The sequence below is a fragment of the Labrus bergylta genome, chromosome 19 (assembly GCF_963930695.1).
Source record: "Labrus bergylta chromosome 19, fLabBer1.1, whole genome shotgun sequence".
NCBI lineage: Eukaryota > Metazoa > Chordata > Actinopteri > Labriformes > Labridae > Labrus > Labrus bergylta.
Window position 1 is genome coordinate 12,491,170 of NC_089213.1, and position 20,024 is coordinate 12,511,193.

Sequence of the window (20,024 nt, forward strand, 5' to 3'; positions counted from 1 at the left end):
AAAACACACACACACAACACATGCATGATCTTTTATATGAAAACAGTTTTATGTTTGATTCTTTGATTACGACCTCGACACAGTGAAGACACGTTTGATATTAAGGTATAATAGGGAAGCTATCAGAGAGTACCGAGCCGCTATCTTGGAACCCTGCCATCAGATATTAAAGGTACAATGCACATTTTCTACATTGTCATTTCTAAAGACTCTGTAGACTCAAGCTGGCGACACACGATGTTACAACATGGAGACCACAGACATGAAGACAGTTTCAACTGATGTTTAAGATTTTAATCCGAGGGTGTCAGTCGCCTAGTGGTTAGTGCGCCCTGTACGGAGGCAATAGTCCTCCAGGTGGGCGGCCTGGGTTTGAGTCCGGCCTGTGGCTCTTTTGTCGACATCCTGTCTTTCCAATAAAGGCATTAAAAGCCCAAAAATATTTTTTTTTTAAAAAACCACTATCATCGTTTGGATCTAGACAGAATATCTGTTATTAAGTTCTATGGCTTTACAAAGTACCTTTAAATCATTTTGTTTCCTGAGTCGTTTCTAAACCTCTGTAGTCATGGCTTACACCTGATGTCATAAAGCCTCACGCTGCGTCTTTGTGACTCTACGTACCTCCAACATTGTAGCCCACACACGAGTTCTGGTCACAGTAGCCCGGTGGTCCAGCAGTGCCAACGGGTCCTGGAACCCCAGGCCGTCCGGGCGTTCCTGGATTTCCAGGTCGCCCTGTGGAACCCTGGCTGCCAGGTCTGCCCTGACCCTGAGCACCTGGAGGGGAAAGAAGTCATACAAATGACTCAAGGGATCAGATTTAATAACGCTGTGGATCTATGTCTGTATACAAAGATGGAAGACATGGCAGGAAAACATTCAGAGCTCCCCCTGCTGACTGGCTGCAGTTTAGGCCATAAGCTCCGCCTCCTCCATGTTAAGAAATGGGATAAACTATAAAATCAAAATGTTTCTCAAACATGATTTCTGTCTTCATAGTAAGCTCTTCTGACGCTGATTTATGACACAGTGTTCATGTTTTTGAGAAATTTCATTGTAATTAATTTTTGATATAAAAAGGGTATGACATCATGATTGACAGCTGTGTTGACCAATGAGGCTCCTGCGTTGCTGTGTGCAGCGGATTATTACAGCAGAGGTGAGGAAACGTAACAAACCCGAGAGTCTCTGAACTTTCCATCACCGTGAGCGTCTGCTTCTGCTTCAAACCGACACAAGAATCTGTTCTGCTGTGGACTGAACCCACCTGAGCGACCTTTGACCTTTTAGCAGGAAGTTAAAGGTGTGTTTAAGAAGGAGCAGAATGTCTCAACGGTGGCTCCACCTGCCAATCTCTACTGCACAGACTACGGATCAAAGTGACATCACCGTCTTCTTATTTTATCTACCGATATTTTGGCTTCACTCTTGCACAATCAGAGGAGGTGAAGGACTCTTCGTCCATCTTTATAGACAGTCAATGCTTTGGGTTGGTGTGGTCTAATTTACCCTGTGGTCCTGGAGGTCCTCTTGGGCCTTGGATTCCAACACCTTTCTCTCCCTTCTCTCCTTTATCTCCTGGTTGACCTGGACAGACAGAACAGAGTTACATATGTTATTTCACTGAGACTTTAAGATGCAGCAACTTTTTCCTCCAACATATGAAGAATTAACTGTTTGGATTTCTTCATTTTGAATGTGTTTTAATAGAAAGTGTCAAAGTTGGTTTGGTGCCTTGCTCAAGGGCACCTCGGCAATACTCGGGAACTGACCAGGCACCTCTCCAGCAACCAGACATTGGGACATGAACTGGTGGCCCTTTGGTTCCCAACCCAGGTCCCTACGGACTGAGCTATTGTCGCCCCTAAGTATCTGAGTATGAAACATTCTGACGGCCTTAATGGTGACTTCTGTGTGACTAGCCGTGATTTGAATCAGTGATTATGTGTGTAAACTCTGCTGCTCCACTTCACCTCTCTCTCCTGGTTGTCCGTTCTGTCCATTCTGTCCCGGGAAGCCGGGTCGTCCTGGGGGTCCCTGTTCTCCCTGAGCTCCTGGAGTTCCCTGCCTGCCGGGCTCTCCGGGGGGTCCCGGCACCGTGCGGATGTTCACCGGAGGACTGGGTGCGCTGCTCAGGATAGAGTTGTAGCGAGCCATGTGGCCTGAAAAAACAAGAACAGGGATGACTTCCAGAGGTTCAGCTCCCTGGATGTATCATAGAGGCAGGACCGTGTCCAGAGGTGGCATGGACCCCCTTTGAAATCTGACAAGCCACTCCTGGTGCAATCCCCTTATCCTTAACTATCATTGGATATTAACCTTGTCTGAGGCAGGGCCATTCGGGCTGAGCTGCAACAAAAAACTGTCAGCAACTTTTTTTTTTTTTTTTTTTAAACAATCTTTATGTTATCTGAAGACTTTACAAAAACCCAACATGAATCCATCATCAGCACAACACTAAGCCACATCTAGCTGAGTTACAGTGGTAGAAACCTCAAGCAGAACCAGACTTAGAGGTTAGATTGTCGGCCAAAGCCCTCATTTGCCCAAAGCCGGGTCGGGCCAGGATCCCCCCCCCCCCCCACAGGGCCGGGCCTTATAGAACACAGCAAACTTTTACGATAAAAAAATAAGTATGAAAAGTGCATCTTATACTTTATGGTATGTGCTCTTCATGTTCTGGTCTCACTGAATAAACTGAGTAATAAAGCGTTCTCATGGTTACTCACTCTGGATGAGCTGCTCACAGACCTGCCGGGCGATGGCCTGAACAGAAGCTGTCGACTGGAGGTCACCCTGCAGACACGCAAACATAAGTACTGTTCGTAAAATCTAAAATCAAACCCTGTTATTTAGACAGTTTCATGCTTTAAAAAACTAACAAAAGGGTGGTGGCACAGTGGTTGGTGCGCGCACCCCATGTGTGGAGGCTTTGGTCCTCCAAGCGGGTGGCCCGGGTTCGAATCCGACCTGTTACTCCTTTCCCGCATGTCATTCCCCACTCTCTCATTCCCTGATTTCCAACTCTATCAACTGTCCTATCTCTTGAATAAGGCCCCACAAAAAGCCAAAAATAAATCTTAAAAAAACAAAAAAAACTAACAAAACAAACAGTTATTGATTTGCCTCTACAGCTCTCCCTCACACATGCATTCCTCCCTCACCTCTCACAACAAACGTGTACAGATCAAATAATCACTATGAGCACCTCCGACCCAAGCCGACAAACGCTCACACACAAACGAGCACACACACATAAATGAGCTCACACACAAACGAGCACACACCCAAACTAGCTCACACACAAACGAGCACACACACAAACGAGCTCACACACAAACAAGCACACAATCTGACAAGGAGATGGCACATGCCTGATCCATCAACACAAGAGTGAAGCAAACATAATGGAGCGCTGAACTCATAGATGGAGGACTCGAGAGGAACAACGTGAAGAGAAATGGAAGATGTTTACATCACAATGACAGCATTACGAGTATGTTTTAGAGCATTATGTTTTAGAGACAGGGCAAATCAGAACTCCTCATTGGTTAATTTCTTCTGCTGTTGTTTTATTTTCAGTCATGTATTTGTGTTTTCTCTCTAACCACCAACATGATATCCTCTTAGTGTTCTGTTAACGAGGAATCACAGCATCATGAATGCAGCGGGGCAGATTCATTCATGATGGAAGGACGCACTCACCCGTTCACCTTTGTCACCTTTGCTTCCCGGACCGCCCTGCATGAGAAGAAAATGAAATGAAAACAAGGAAATAAAAAACACAAGCTTGTGAACAATTCAACAATATGGAAAATGGAAGTTAAAAATGTCATGTCAAAAATGTCATTTCTGGGGCTGCATCCTCTGAAGGACGCTTACTGTTACTGTTGTTCTGTTTCTGATTCAGAGCTTTGGTTCCCTCTGGTGGTCGGTTATGGCTTGCTCGCTGGTTACTTGGTTACCCCGCCCTCCTATAAGCCAGACTTCCTCAGCTTTCTCTCGCTCTCCCTCTGGACGGCCATCATGCACGACCTTCTGCCTCTTTTTGGTTTGTTGTTCTCGGCTTAAAACAAAGTTTACCCTGTTGACTTCCCTTTACTTTTGACTTTCCCCCAGGATCAATAAAGTATCTACATACTGTTACTGCCTGAACCAGCTTGTCATAACGATGTCTTCGTCTCGTTAATCTTTTAAAGTCTAATTAAAACTAAAAGAGGATTTACTCTTCAAAAATCTGCTCTGGTGTTAACTCAGACAGGGAGAGAAGAAAGGGTTTAAACAGAAGAGGCAGATTGAAGCTCTGATTGGTCGACAGACTCACCGGTGGTCCCAGCTCTCCTTGTTTTCCTGAAGGGCCCGTGTTTCCTGGGGCCCCTGGAGCTCCTGGAGTCCCCTGAGGAGATGAGGACAGACGTACTGTAATCAACTTGAAGTTACTGTAGCTGAAATCTGCATTGATTCATAAACATCTGCTGCAGTGACCTCCGGTTAAATCCACCTTTAGGTGTCGAGAGAGAACCAGAGAGACGGCAGCAAAATCTGTCACCATCCACTGACACAGATCATACCTTTCCTGTCCTTTTTTACTCTAATTCTTTATTCAGAGGATGGCTGTGTAGTTACAGAAAGGGGTCACATAAGGGGTCATTTTGTGAACCCTTTTCTTCTCAACAGTTTTCAGTTTTCAGCATCAAATAACTTCAAACATTCAATAAAGAGAGAGATGTGTAGCTTCATTAACACACACTGGACTTGTGTCCTGTTGAAAAAACACAAGAGATGAGGGACGTCATTGTTAAATGTTCACTTACGATAGTCCCTGCAGGACCCGGTCTGCCGGGTGGTCCGTCCTTGCCTGGAAGTCCCTGTGGAGGAGAAAGACGTGTGTATGATGGACACTGACATTTTAGGGCGCACTCACACAAGTTGTCCCGTACCGTGCTGAAGCTCGATTGCCAGTGTATCAGTGTTGTTGTAAACATTATAACTCACTCTGACTCCTGCAGGTCCTTCTCGACCCGGACCTCCGGCTCTGCCAGGGATTCCCTGAAACACAAAAACAATAGCAGAGGACGCTGAAGCTCGAATACATCCTGTCGACGCAGACGCTTTCTACCAGCCTCTTTATCGTCGAAATGCTCCATGACACCCACGTTGAACTACCCAAAGTTTAAATGTATTCTCATTGATGAGCAGATCATAAAACTAGAAACTACTGTGTTCAGTCCGATCCCGAGACATGTCTGAGAATCCTCCTTAAAAAGAAAACCTCAGAAACAGAAAAGATTCGGCTCTCTTGTTAAAAATGTGTTCCTGTTGTTGCAGGAAAATAGGAAACAGAAATAACAGAACTCAACCTTTGGCAAATGGCACCATTATTCAGAATCTGACAACTGTGTGCTCCTGAAAGGTCGTGTTGGTGCGAGTGTTTCACAGCAGAGACATAATGACTAGTCTCTTTGTGAAACAGCCTGCTGCCCTCCTCGCTGTCAATAACAAGCTGCATTAGTTTGTATCTCTGACGGACAAACTCACATTTACCAAAACAAAACTGCAGAATGCAAAATCAAGCTGGGTAGCTTTTGAGCTCTGCAGCCTCATGAGGCTGATGTAGAAGACCAAATGTGAAATACTCACATTACGACAAACTTGCCGTCTGTTTAAAACATAAACTAATTAACCATGAGGTTTGACAAGGACAGCCAATGAGAGAGGGATTTTAACATGCACTCCCTTGGATGACCAGCAGGCGGTGACTCAAGTAGTTGCAAAAAGAAGGGTTGCATCCAAATTGTCCCTCTTATCTCCTTTCACTATCCTCTTCACCTTAACCCCGGGGAAAACGTCATGAGGTTAAGGAAAGATGTTAGGAGAATTCATATAGGACTTAGGGAAATGTGGTCGCGTTGCTCTGACAATCCGACCACATTTCCACTAGGCCACGTCATTAAATGTGACAGGCCGTCGAGGTTAATGACGTGGGTCTGCCGTGGTGAAACTACAATGTTCTGAAAATGGACTATTAAAAGCACATCTAAAAAACTTTCCCCTGTGCCTTCTTACCAGTGAAATAATCCAAATTACCACGAGGAACTGAAATAAAAGGCCTTTGGTAACAATGGTCCAGTGTATCCTGATCATGGCTTCAAATGGCTCATGGGTTACATTAGAGTGTCTGCATCTATTTATGCCGGGTAAAGAAAGCGTCCTATGAGCGTCCTGAACAGCCATGCCGAGGGTAAATCTGTTCTTTCACATCGTTTCCTCCTTCATACCTGAGCTCCTTGTTGTCCAGCGTCACCTTTCTGTCCTCTCTCTCCAGGAGGACCCTGCACTCAAAAAAGAAAACAGAATAGAAAATAAATTCAGTGTAATAACAGAATCAAACGATTTCAGCTCTATAAAGAGACAATTAAAGAGTTCGAGTAAAGCAGAAACTCTTGCTCTTCAGCCGCTCCACGGATGGAGGTCGGCGCTCAGAGAACGACCTCAGATGTTTAAATTATAATCAGTGGACTCCTCTCAGGAAGGATCCAAAGAAAAGGATCTGGATCGCACCAATCACCCAGGTGAACTTTATCTTTTTTTTTTTTTCTTTTAATGTAAGATTTATTTTTGGGCTTTTTGTGCCTTTAATTTAGAGATAGGACAGTGAACTTGACCCGGGGCCACCCGCGTTGAGGACTACAGCCTCCATACATGGGGCGTGTGCACTAACCACTGCGCCACCAGCGCCCCGGGCCACTTTATCTTTGCTGCTAAGTTAAATCACTCTGTTGTTGTGTGTTCGTCGTACCGGGGACCCGATGATGGAGCGCCCACTGGGTCCCTGTGGTCCTTGGGGTCCCTGAGGTCCAGCTACACCTATGTCACCAACTGGACCAGTCGGTCCCTGGGGAGAGAGAGAGAGAGAGAATTAACAACAGACTGACTTGTTAACAGGTGCAGCGACTCTTACACAACGCTGTCGAGATACAAAAATGGACAGCAATAAGAATATTTAGAGAAAATAAGCGCACACTGAGGTGACACGATTTGAGACAAGTGACTCGACTTGTTTAAGAGAAACGAGAGCGTCGACCTTTAGAGTATTTTGTAAAAGAAGCGCTAAACGCTGCCGTATCCAGACCACATAGCATAGTTTAAAACTGGTTTAGAGTTATTAAACCACATTAGACAACGTCGTGATGTAACTTTATGGACACGGATAATTTTCTAGATATCAACGTTTGTCCTGCACAAATATTAAGTAACCTGCAGCCATAAAGTTATCATCCAATAATAATCCAGTCTTGCTGTCTATATTCCGTCTCTAGAGTGAACAGAGTCGTTTAGTTTCTCTAGTACAATACATGAATGAAAGCACACCTGTGTAAAACCTGCTGATTCTTTACACCACAAACTATGACCACGTTTTAACGCTGAAGGCTTTTGCTGCTCATGTTTTTGTGAACATCAGATTATAATTTTTTTTTAAGTTGTGTAACATCTGAGAGCGAGTGAAGATGCTCACGAGGACATGACCGTGGTGATAAGAGGATCTAATATGAGTGCGACAGGATGTGTGCTTCAGGTTGATAAAGAAGAAAAGTAAAACACAAGTTAGAAAAGAAAATAATCAAATTAAACCAACGGGGAATTTAAAAGAATTCAAATCAGTGAAAAATCTGACTGAGGCTGCAGCAAACACCACAAAGCACACTTATCATCCTGAAAAGAAAAAAAGCCGGCTCTCAGAAGTTAATCTGGAGTGAAAACCTGAAACATGCAAAAGATGAAAACATTTTTAAAAGTGTTTAGAATGATTGTCTATAACCTTCGTTACTCATAGGGGAATTTGCCTCGCATCGAGAGAAGACAAATAGGACAGCACATAAAAACAAATTAAAAAAGGTCCATTAAAGTGTCTCATGATTACAGGTAGGGATGTCAACTAAAGGAGAGCTTCGAAGTTGAAATCATTTGATCATCAAAACCGAGATAAGAACGTGGCGGTGTGTTTTCCTGTTATTGCTTCCTGGATGTGGAAACCGTGGCAACAACACGTACACCAAAATCACAAAGACTTGTGTGCACGTTTACAGACGACACCTTCAGCAGCAGAAGAAGAGCTGACTCTGATGAGAAACAAACTGCAACATAAAGCGAATGACTCTCCTCAAAATGTCCTCTAACATTTATGAAGAACCGACTTGCTCTCTGACCGTGAGCTACGGCGAGGGAGTCCAAAAAGACGGAGCAGAAAGAGCAGAGAGCGTGGAGAGAGTGGTCGTCATCTACGAGAGCGCCGACATATCTACTCAAGATTATCTGTTAACACGAGATGGAGGTACACACGAACTCAATACACCTTAATCAAAAACATTTAGAACTGTTCACAGAAAATGAACGTGGGTAATTTATTCAAATGAAGGGCTCGTCTCTGATTAACATGTAAAGGAGGTTAAGTGATGTTTTTACCCATCAGGTCGTTTAAGTTCATCAAAGTATTTAACGTTATGATACTTTAAGACAACAAAACGATATGATCACTGTTATCTGCACAAATATGTTGGAAGGGTTTCCATAGCCCCCCGTTGCCAATGTTTAGACAAATTGCAGGACTCTTGAAGTTTCTGTGAATTAAAATAGAGAAATGACCAAATTTCAGCGCTGAGGAGTTCTGTTTTTTTTTTTTTTTTTAAACCGTGAAATCAAACAGGTCTCGTTCTCGTTTTGAATAGAATCGCATCATAGCTAAAAGGCAGGGTTGGTGATTTCTTTCAGTTCCACTTTTAAATGGCATTTTATCCAATATAAATTAGTCGTCTGTTTTGACAGCAGATAATCAGAGTCGAGGAGGAACGGTGAGAGGAAATGAGCTCTAAGAAAAGGAGTCATTGAACTTTCCATAACCGTGAGGGTCTGCTTCACACAGACACAAGAATCTTTTCTGTGGACTGAACACACCAGAGAAACCTTTGACCTTTAGTCTGTAACATTAATGTGAGTTTTAGGTGAAGGGGGTTGGTCATCTTTATACAAAGATAAATCTGACCAACAGCTGCATTAAAGGTCACATATCCTCCTCCTCTTCAACCAGTTTAAATAAGTCTCAGAGCTCCTCAAAACAGATGTGTGAAGTTTCTTATTCTAAATCCACTCTGATCCTGTATTTGATCATGTCTATAAACCCCTCTATTTCAGCCCTGCTCAGAACAGGCTGTTTCTGTGTCTGTACCTTTAAATGTAAATGAGCTGTGTCTGACCACGCCCCCTCTCTGGAAGGGCTTGGGTGTCTCAGGCTTTCTCGCTCCATGTCCTATTGTTTACGGTGAGAGGGCAGACTCAAGAGGCAGAACAAACACCTAGCTGTGGGAGTGTCAACCACCTGGGGGAGGGGCTACTGCCCTATGTGATGTCATGAAGGGAAAATCTCCAAACAGCCTGTTTGAGCACACATTTTATGAAAAGTGGAGCCGGCTAAAGATGGAGAGGATGGACTTTTCTCATGATTGGGGGGTTTGTAGACAGACTAGAGACACACATTAGTGTTACAGAAACATGGTGAAGTGGATTCTGTATAACATGTGACCTCTAAACATGTTGAATGTCTCAACAGTTTGTCTCTCACCAGCACGCAGTCCAAAGCGTCCTCCTCCTGCGGTCCAAAAAAACCCTTTGAAAGCTGTCTCACTGATCCTGGCTCTGCTTTGTGTCCTGCTGGTCGCAGCCGTCACTGTGCTGTCTAAACTCTGTGAGGACCATGTCTTTATTTCAACGACACATCTTCAGTCAATCAAAACTGAAATAAAAGGTTTGATTCTACGTCAGCGCCCTGTTTCTTTGTCTTTCCTGGTGCAAACAGACGAGCTCAACATGACGTATAAAACCAGTTACGAGGAGCTGAGCAAGAGTTATAAAAACCTGAACAACAGTTTCTGCCTGTCTGAGACCAACAGCACAGGTGAGAAATACCTTCAGTCTAATTAATCCAGAATGATTAAAACTCTGTTAATAAAACACAATGAAAAGGATTGTTTGTTCTGAAGGGTTTTGGAGAAGGTTTCGATGCAGCTGCTACTACCGATCTACGGAGATGAGAAGCTGGAGTGAGAGCAGAGCGGACTGTGTGAACAGAGGAGCAGATCTGGTGATCATCAACAGCAAAGAGGAACACGTGAGTGTTAGGTCCATTTTATGTCAAAGTGTGAATGTAAAGTCTGTGTTCAGCGTTTCCCGCAGTGCTTTGAAGTGAAGGTGGCAGACTTAACAACACGCGCCCTCCACCGTAACAACCTTTGTAAAAGAGAAACCCTAAATTGATTAAATCCTCCTGCGTCTCTGTATGAGATCCAACAGCAGCGCCGGAAGCTGCTGGATGCTGATTTGGTCACCCCCCACGGTTCAGGGCCGTGTGTGATCCGCAAAACGCAGCTTTTTTTCAGTTTCATCCCTCCGTGTCTGTGTTTATCCCTCATGAATCAGCTGGTGGTTACAGACGTCATTATTCAGAAAAGTGTCATCAGTAACGTAACAGCCTGCTATCGTCTGTAGCTGCAAATTGAGACAAACAAACTCTGTAACAGAGCGCTGTGTTCTCAGTTGGCCTTTAGTGTTTCCTGTTTTATTTTGTAGTCCTGTGTTCGCAGCGTTTCATGTTGAGTTTTACTTCTTGCCCTTGTGTTTCCTTCCACTTTGATTGCCCTCACCAGTTTCATCTGTGCTTTCCAAGCGGCACCCCTTGGTGTTAAGAAAATGAAGCCGATGCTGAAGTGTCAAATCCTACAGTTCCTCGAGTGTCCACTAGAGGCTGGCTACAGAAGCACAGGAAGTCACATACACACACATTCTAAAAAGCCTGTTTTTACAGCAGAGATTAACATGTTTACAGCCTGGTTCAAAAAACCAAATAGGTCTGATTAGCTCATATCTCGATCAACACACACTGTACGGGGGGTGAATGTTTTGATAACTCATCCGTTTTGATTTGATAAAGGATGAGAGTTATTCACAATAAGGCGTGTAGCTGACCTGATTTACAGGCGGATGCGGTGTAACGGTTAGTCAGGAGGCTTAAAACCCGCCTCAGCTCCAGCTCTCAGCCTGTCGTTAGGTTGACTGAAAGTTTGATTTCCCTTTTGAATATTTGATAAAATTACTGTATTATCATGACACATACTTGTTCTTGAAGTAAAAAATAACATTTATTGTCTCTGTTGTTCAATGACCAGAACTTTCTCTGTGACCTGAATGAACGTGGAGCATCATGGATTGGTCTGCTGTCAGTAAGAATGGATAATTTTCGAAATGAGTGGGAATGGAAATGGGTGGACAGATCGACGCCCATACAGCTGTGAGAAATTATGTGTTAAAGAAAACTATATCTTTGTTTAGTAGTTACTTTAAAATAATGAGAATCATTTATGTATTCATATGTATTTGTTTTATCCACATCCGCCACACGAAAGGACCTTTAAATGTAAATGAGCTGTGTCTGACCACGCCCCCTCTCTGGAAGGGCTTGGAAGTAGCCGGACTACGGACACATGTTGGTGTTAGAACAACATGGTGAAGTGGATTTTAGAGAATATGTGACCTTTAAAACGGGGACCCTCCCGTTCCCAACCCAAACCCCAACAGAATGAGTTACTGTGGCCCCCCCTGACAGATATGTTGACCTTAATTTAAATAGCTATCTAAATTAGTAACCAGAAATATAATAATTAAAGGCTTTATATGCGATTTTTTGATCCAGAAGATGTCGCCCTTGAGCACCAGCATGAAACCAAAACAACTTGCGCTGCATTATTGTGTTAGCATGCTAATGCTAGTGATCTTTATTATGATCATATCTTCATACTGCATGTAAATTTACCCAAAATGACCGTGATCTAGAAACAAAGTTAAGCAGTGAGTACAGTATGTAATTCTTCTTTTCTCTAGTCCCTCAAGTAAACAACTTTTATATGCAAGGGGATGAGCCAGCCGGCCGTCCCGACGATGTAAACAAAGTGAAGATAGGACTCGGAAAACTCGGAAAGCATCACAGACAGTGGGACTCGGGTGTTACACCCATTGTAAACAGTCACGACTCAGAGTTATTTTCAGAGGATATAATTGATTTCTATTACATTTAAGTGTGAAAAATCGCATATTAAGCCTTTAAATTGTGATTGTTTCCAGAGTACTTTATATTAAAAATAACTGCATCCATCTTCTTATAAAAATGGTTTTATTTTGAGGCTCTAACACTGTTCAATACTCGTCTCTGTCTACAGCTTCTGGGATAAAGACATCAATGTGGAACCTGTGGAAGGGTCCAAAGTTTACATCAATCAGGGAGGAAAGATGAACCAAACCAACAACGGCTCGAGAAGATGGATATGTGAGAAACCAATCAACAGAGACTGACATGTAACGGTGATTCTTTCCTGGTGACCTCACTAACGGTTATGGAATGGATTTAAATATTCTGTCCCCATGTTTATGTCCAAAGCTTCTTGGTGTCAGAGTCTCACATTTTGGGTCTGCCCAGATATAGTCTGTGAGGGAAACACCGTGCAGACAGTCGCCTACCGCTATTCACTGCACACCTGCCCAAATGAATGTGTGTATGTAAGCGTGTTGAGGAGAGGGGAAGTTACCAAAGCTAACCAACAACTTCTACAACACGTGTTAATGTGTGTCCAGATACTAGAGCAATACATCAAATGTGTCTGTTGTTGATATTAATATCATAAATGTTCAGCTGCTCTAGGCATTATCATGTTTGTCTCTCCATGAACTCGCTCTCTTTGGCTTTTAGTGTTTTTGTTCCATCATGTCGGTCTGAGTCGCCTTAAACTCCAGCGTTCAGTCGGCTTGAAGGATTTTAAATCCAGGATGAAGGATCATTAACGACTGTGTGCACATGTTTCTCTGCAGAGCGCTTCTGATTTGTTTGATGCTGCAGTCTCAATAAAGTTCACATTAAATGTTAAACTGGACTTGATTCATATTTTGTAAGAAAGGTTTCGTCTACAGGTGGGTGCTCTTTATTTCAATTTCAATTTTTTTATTTCTTCCATTTGCACTTGTTCAAATCTTGGAACATTTTACAACGCCCGTTTCTAATAAAAAAAAAAAAGAAGTTTTCCGAAAACTGCTTGCTTGTTAGTTTATCAGATGGTTCTGAGAAATCTGCAGCTTTGACCTTTTTTGTACTTCCCCGTTGCTCACACTGAAAAGCCGCCTGACTGAAACAAACAGTTAAGGACAGGGTCACTTCATTTCAACTTCGTTCAAGATGAACTCAGATATTCAAGCTGCAGATGAGACACTTCAGGACACGGGAGGAACAGAGGAGAGCAGAGTGGAGGTCTACGAGATTCTGGAAGAAAGCGTTGCTGATGCCAGTGAGACCCCTCCACCACGCCACGGAGGTCAGCTGCTCCGCTGTTGGCTTTTTATCTGATTGCTTTGGTGTTTTTTTTTATTTTACAAGAGAACACCACATTTTCCATCAAAGTTATTTTTGGTAAATATCTGAAGGACAGAGATGAACTGCACAGTTTATGGAGACATTTGATGATGTTCTTTGTATTTTTAGGACCGCTCACTGAACACAGAAGACGCCATTTCGGGGTCACTGCGAGCGTTCTGGGGCTGCTGTATCTCCTGATATGTGCTGGGATCTTTGTGCGCTGTGAGGATTTGATCTTTCTTTATACACTCACACATAATGCTCTGAATTGTGCACCAACAGTTTGTTTCTTTCCTGATATTTAAATCTCCTTTACATGTCTTCGTTGCTATGCCTGCCGAAGTAAAATATGCACGCTGACGTCAAAATAAAACGATTGGTATTTGGGTCTAAAACATTTTACTAATCGAGAATAGACAGGTCGGATTCATGTCTGCAGCTGGCACAAAGTCTCTACCTTTCTTGTAAAACTGTCAAAATAAAATACTTTAGTGATGAATATGCATATTTAAATGGACATTATATTCTCTTTATCCAGTTAATGCCTTCAAAAGAGCGCCATCAAAACTGTTGAATGTGAACTCAGTCATTTGGGACATGTGCAAATGTGAAATAGCTCAGCAGTCAGGGGAGTTAAGTTTGTATGTTTACCTTCAACAGATCATAACCACACACATTGCCTAGCAATCATAGATCCTGTGATGATAAGGAAACGGAGAGAACATGTTGTCGTTTTTATCTCGGCGCGCAGCTCTTTTCTTCTGAGCGCACAAACACTTTAATGTAAGCGCTCCAGAGCACACAGCCAGCGCTTTACTGCTCTGAAAAAATAACGACATGAAGCTAATGTCGTTTTCACACGGCCAATCTCGCTATTTCAGAAAGATTTTGAACACTTTTATACAAACTGTAATCTCCTGAGGCCTGCCTCTGCACTGTTTTCCCTGCATGCAAAGAAGCATAAAAGCATCATCAACAATCAGAAAAGGGTGGCCGTCTGCAAGGTGCCACCCAGTTTACAATCCATGACTCTCATAGATCTTGATGTTAAAGGGGACATATTCTGAAAAAACCTGTGATGTTGTTTTTGAACATATATTTTTTTATCTTCAGTAAATCAAAACTGAATTTAAGGTTTGATTCTACATCAGCGCACTGTGTCTTTGTCTTTCCTGGTGCAAACAGACCTGACGTATAAAACCAGTTACGAGGAGCTGCAGACCAGTTACGAGGAGCTGAGCAACAGTTATAAAAACCTGAACAACAGTTTATGCCTATCTGAGACCAACAGCACAGGTGAGAAATACCTTCAGTCTAATTAATCCAGAATGATTAAAACTCTGTTAATAAAACACAATGAAAAGGATTGTTTGTTCTGAAGGGTTTTGGAGAAGGTTTCGATGCAGCTGCTACTACCGATCTACGGAGATGAGAAGCTGGAGTGAGAGCAGAGTGGACTGTGTGAACAGAGGAGCAGATCTGGTGATCATCAACAGCAAAGAGGAACACGTGAGTGTTAGGTCCATTTTATGTCAAAGTGTGAATGTAAAGTCTGTGTTCAGCATTTCCCGCAGCGCTTTGAAGTGAAGGTGGCAGACTTAACAACACGCGCCCTCCACCTTAACAACCTTTGTAAAAGAGAAACCCTAAATTGATTAAATCCTCCTGCGTCTCTGTGTGAGATCCAACAGCAGCGCCGGAAGCTACTGGATGCTGATTTGGTCACCCCCCACGGTTCAGGGCCGTGTGTGATCCACAAAACGCAGCTTTTTTTCTGTTTCATCCCTCCGTGTCTGTGTTTATCCCTCATGAATCAGCTGGTGGTTACAGACGTCATTATTCAGAAAAGTGTCATCAGTAACGTAACAGCCTGCTATCGTCTGTAGCTGCAAATTGAGACAAACAAACTCGGTAACAGAGCGCTGTGTTCTCAGTTGGCCTTTAGTAGGGCTGCACGATATATATTGTTTCAGCATCATCATTGCGACGTTTCAGCATCGTCAATCGCGACGAGGAGTACGAAAAATATATTTGAGCCTTTTAATTAAGTTTATGTAGCATGTCTACGCCCATTCACATTGCTAATAGAACTAAATGAGCATACATTTATACATTTTACCACATTACATGCAACAACTCTCATAGTTAGAGCACCTTCTCAGCGCTCTGTCATCTCACCTACAGTCGGGCAGAGCAACATGCAGCGTGGGTGGTCGAGCGACTGCGAGAGAGAGAGCGGTGAATGTGAGCGGAGCATAGCAGGGCTTTTGACAATCTGACAGTCTGCTTATAGTTAACATCACATAAGGGGCTATACTTAACACATTCGGGGTTAAAGGCAGCGGCTTCCAGATCTGTGCGTTCAACTTTGTCTTCAGTCAGAATGGGCTCTGTTTTGTTTTTGAGGTCTAAGTTTCGATCTTCTGATAGCCCATTTTATTGTTTATTTCACGTCCTCCTTCCCACGCCTTACGATTTCATGAGCTGCCATAAAACATGAAACAGTCATAGTTTAATGTCGAAGTAATCCGTTGCTTAAAGTTTGCTTTGCTTCCGAAAGAAATCTCCCTTTTTTCTCTTTCCAAGACGGACCATCTTCACAAAATGCATTGTGCTTGTTCTAGAAACGTCTCTAAACATTACTTTTCATTAATTCACATCTCTGGCAACTGATTACTCAAGCCTACAAAGAAAGGCAAAACGCAGGAGGAGGACAAACTCTGTGAGCCATTGCGCGTCTGCTCAGCCTGTGTGTATGTGCGCGCTCCCACTGTGTGTCTCTCTCTCTCTCGCACGTGCAGGCTGGAGGGGCGCAGCACTTTAACATATTTAATAAATATCCCCGTAATATTATTTGGTCGCGGAGGGAAACTTAAATGACGGAACCTCAGTGCATGAGCGCGTTATTAAAAGTCTGACCTGATGTGAGAAGAATCGCTTGCATCACTTGAAATATTACAGATCAATATCACTAATTAACAGATATCAACATGATTAAGACTCTTTGCAAACACAAATAGCGTTCACAGCGGCAGAGAGCGACAGAGGCAATTAGGGGAGAGTCTGTAATCATAATTTCAGAGAGAGTCAGGGAGAATTCAGCTGAACAGAGTGAAGCAGTAAACTTTGAAAAATATCGCAATATATATCGAATATAACAAAAATATTGCAATGTCATTTTTTCCCAATATCGTGCAGCCCTAGCCTTTAGTGTTGCCTGTTTTATTTTATAGTTCTGTCCGCAGCGTTTCATGTTGAGTTTTACTTCTTGCCCTTGTGTTTCCTTCCACTTTGATTGCCCTCACCAGTTTCATCTGTGCTTTCCAAGCGGCATCCCTTGGTGTTAAGAAAATGAAGCCGATGCTGAAGTGTCAAATCCTACAGTTCCTGGAGTGTCCACTAGAAGCTGGCTGCAGAAGCACAGGAAGTCACATACACACACATTCTAAAAAGCCTGTTTTTACAGCAGAGATTAACATGTTTACAGCCTGACAAAAAAACAAATAGGTCTGATTAGCTCATGTCTCCATCGGCACACACTGTACGGGGGGTGAATGTTTTGATGACTCATCCGTTTTGATTTGATGAAGGATAAGAGTTATTCACAATAAGGCGTGTAGCTGACCTGATTGACAGGTGGGCGCGTTGTAACGGTTTGTCAGTAGGTTTAAAACCCGCCTCAGCTCCAGCTCTCAGCCTGTCGTTAGGTTGACTGAAAGTAACGCTCAGACAGCATTTCCAGCATGGAGACCGCCATCGACATTTTGGTTCTTTTGAAAAAGAAGCTTTGACTTCCCTTTTGAATATTTGATAAAATTACTTTATTATCATGACACATATTTGTTCTTGAAGTAAAAAATAACATTTATTGTCTCTGTTGTTCAATGACCAGAACTTTCTCTGTGACCTGAATGAACGTGGAGCATCATGGATTGGTCTGCTGTCAGTAAGAATGGATCATTATCGAAATGAGTGGGAATGGAAATGGTTGGACAGATCGACGCCCATACAGCTGTGAGAAATTATGTGTTAAAGAAAACTATATCTTTGTTTAGTAGTTACTTTAAAATAATGAGAACGATTTATGTATTCATATGTATTTGTTTTATCCACATCCGCCACACGAGGGCAGAACTGTGTTCATATATCCGGTTAACAAATAAACATGATTATATGTAACTCGTTAAATTAAGGTCACAATGAACTAGTAACTTCTACCTTATAAGGGCCAAATTAAGCAAAGCATATTAAGATCATAATTCATGTTCAACAACTTCCCAACTGACTTTCAATCAGCAGTAAAAGCAGGGCTAACACTTAGTTAATGACCTGTAAGCTAAAGACAACGGTCATGTAGAATAAGTAACTAATAAGCAGTCGGAATGCTACTAATAGCTAATGCTAATAAGCAGCTAGTTAATGGTAAATATAGAAGAAGATAAACTTTATAAATCCTGTTAGGTGAAATTTAAAACTGTTATTGAACATGCAACACACACATCCTATGAACATGCACTGATAAGAGAGATTTCAGGGTGGGGGCGGGCTGCCCACAGCAAGGACTGCTGGGCCTTTTTCAAGGACACCTTGCCAGTGCTCAGGAACGGAACTGGCACATCTCTAACTACTACACCAATATCCAAACTTAGTCTGCACTGCAGGATGGACTTTTCTCATCATTGTGGGATTTGTAGCCGGACTACGGACACATGTTGGTGTTAGAACAACATGGTGAAGTGGATTTTAGAGAATATGTGACCTTTAAAACGGGGACCCTCCCGTTCCCAACCCAAACCCCAACAGACTGAGTTACTGTGGCCCCCCCTGACAGATATGTTGACCTTAATTTAAATAGCTATCTAAATTAGTAACCAGAAATATAATAATTAAAGGCTTTATATGCGATTTTTTGATCCAGAAGATGTCGCCCTTGAGCACCAGCATGAAACCAAAACAACTTGCGCTGCATTATTGTGTTAGCATGCTAATGCTAGTGATCTTTATTATGATCATATCTTCATACTGCATGTAAATTTACCCAAAATGACCGTGATCTAGAAACAAAGTTAAGCAGTGAGTACAGTATGTAATTCTTCTTTTCTCTAGTCCCTCAAGTAAACAACTTTTATATGCAAGGGGATGAGCCAGCCGGCCGTCCCGACGATGTAAACAAAGTGAAGATAGGACTCGGAAAACTCGGAAAGCATCACAGACAGTGGGACTCGGGTGTTACACCCATTGTAAACAGTCACGACTCAGAGTTATTTTCAGAGGATATAATTGATTTCTATTACATTTAAGTGTGAAAAATCGCATATTAAGCCTTTAAATTGTGATTGTTTCCAGAGTACTTTATATTAAAAATAACTGCATCCATCTTCTTATAAAAATGGTTTTATTTTGAGGCTCTAACACTGTTCAATACTCGTCTCTGTCTACAGCTTCTGGGATAAAGACATCAATGTGGAACCTGTGGAAGGGTCCAAAGTTTACATCAATCAGGGAGGAAAGATGAACCAAACCAACAACGGCTCGAGAAGATGGATATGTGAGAAACCAATCAACAGAGACTGACATGTAACGGTGATTCTTTCCTGGTGACCTCACTAACGGTTATGGAATGGATTTAAATATTCTGTCCCCATGTTTATGTCCAAAGCTTCTTGGTGTCAGAGTCTCACATTTTGGGTCTGCCCAGATATAGTCTGTGAGGGAAACACCGTGCAGACAGTCGCCTACCGCTATTCACTGCACACCTGCCCAAATGAATGTGTGTATGTAAGCGTGTTGAGGAGAGGGGAAGTTACCAAAGCTAACCAACAACTTCTACAACACGTGTTAATGTGTGTCCAGATACTAGAGCAATACATCAAATGTGTCTGTTGTTGATATTAATATCATAAATGGTCAGCTGCTCTAGGCATTATCATGTTTGTCTCTCCATGAACTCGCTCTCTTTGGCTTTTAGTGTTTTTGTTCCATCATGTCGGTCTGAGTCGCCTTAAACTCCAGCGTTCAGTCGGCTTGAAGGATTTTAAATCCAGGATGAAGGATCATTAACGACTGTGTGCACATGTTTCTCTGCAGAGCGCTTCTGATTTGTTTGATGCTGCAGTCTCAATAAAGTTCACATTAAATGTTAAACTGGACTTGATTCATATTTTGTAAGAAAGGTTTCGTCTACAGGTGGGTGCTCTTTATTTCAATTTCAATTTTTTTATTTCTTCCATTTGCACTTGTTCAAATCTTGGAACATTTTACAACGCCCGTTTCTAATAAAAAAAAAAAAGAAGTTTTCCGAAAACTGCTTGCTTGTTAGTTTATCAGATGGTTCTGAGAAATCTGCAGCTTTGACCTTTTTTGTACTTCCCCGTTGCTCACACTGAAAAGCCGCCTGACTTACAGAGAAACAAACAGTTAAGGACAGGGTCACTTCATTTCAACTTCGTTCAAGATGAACTCAGATATTCAAGCTGCAGATGAGACACTTCAGGACGCGGGAGGAACAGAGGAGAGCAGAGTGGAGGTCTACGAGATTCTGGAAGAAAGCGTTGCTGATGCCAGTGAGACCCCT

The 20,024-nt window shown here is 42.6% G+C and overlaps 3 protein-coding genes across 6 annotated transcripts in view; 2 read left to right on the plus strand and 1 right to left on the minus strand.

Moving 5' to 3' along the window:
* LOC109995678 (collagen alpha-1(XIV) chain-like) overlaps window positions 1-20,024 on the minus strand; it is a 116,304-nt gene that overhangs the window by 4,481 nt on the left and 91,799 nt on the right. The window contains exons 39-48 of the mRNA XM_065948004.1: window positions 6,803-6,898; window positions 6,282-6,335; window positions 4,999-5,052; window positions 4,818-4,871; window positions 4,328-4,399; window positions 3,709-3,744; window positions 2,733-2,799; window positions 1,977-2,165; window positions 1,513-1,590; window positions 625-780 (exon numbers count right to left, since the gene is read on the minus strand). Coding sequence (XP_065804076.1) covers window positions 625-780; window positions 1,513-1,590; window positions 1,977-2,165; window positions 2,733-2,799; window positions 3,709-3,744; window positions 4,328-4,399; window positions 4,818-4,871; window positions 4,999-5,052; window positions 6,282-6,335; window positions 6,803-6,898 — 856 coding nt within the window. The remainder of the gene's footprint in view (window positions 1-624; window positions 781-1,512; window positions 1,591-1,976; window positions 2,166-2,732; window positions 2,800-3,708; window positions 3,745-4,327; window positions 4,400-4,817; window positions 4,872-4,998; window positions 5,053-6,281; window positions 6,336-6,802; window positions 6,899-20,024) is intronic.
* LOC114917971 (C-type lectin domain family 6 member A-like) lies at window positions 8,011-12,969 on the plus strand. 3 transcript variants are annotated; one of them, XM_029275696.2, is made up of 6 exons: window positions 8,061-8,335; window positions 9,623-9,742; window positions 9,854-9,952; window positions 10,038-10,165; window positions 11,220-11,341; window positions 12,267-12,969. In XM_029275696.2, exons 1-6 carry the CDS (start codon window positions 8,155-8,157, stop codon window positions 12,397-12,399), a joined length of 783 nt encoding a protein of 260 aa, XP_029131529.2. In that variant the 5' UTR covers window positions 8,061-8,154; the 3' UTR covers window positions 12,400-12,969. The 3 variants fall into 3 exon arrangements, with proteins under 3 accessions (XP_029131530.2, XP_029131529.2, XP_029131528.2); XM_029275695.2 differs by having other exon boundaries at window positions 8,062-8,335; window positions 9,608-9,742; XM_029275697.2 differs by lacking the exon at window positions 11,220-11,341 and having other exon boundaries at window positions 8,011-8,335; window positions 9,608-9,742; window positions 12,267-12,396.
* On the plus strand, window positions 13,201-19,594 carry LOC114917972 (C-type lectin domain family 4 member A-like). 2 transcript variants are annotated; one of them, XM_065948003.1, is made up of 6 exons: window positions 13,233-13,409; window positions 13,577-13,672; window positions 14,636-14,746; window positions 14,832-14,959; window positions 17,343-17,464; window positions 18,892-19,594. In XM_065948003.1, exons 1-6 carry the CDS (start codon window positions 13,274-13,276, stop codon window positions 19,022-19,024), a joined length of 726 nt encoding a protein of 241 aa, XP_065804075.1. In that variant the 5' UTR covers window positions 13,233-13,273; the 3' UTR covers window positions 19,025-19,594. The 2 variants fall into 2 exon arrangements, with proteins under 2 accessions (XP_029131531.2, XP_065804075.1); XM_029275698.2 differs by lacking the exon at window positions 17,343-17,464 and having other exon boundaries at window positions 13,201-13,409.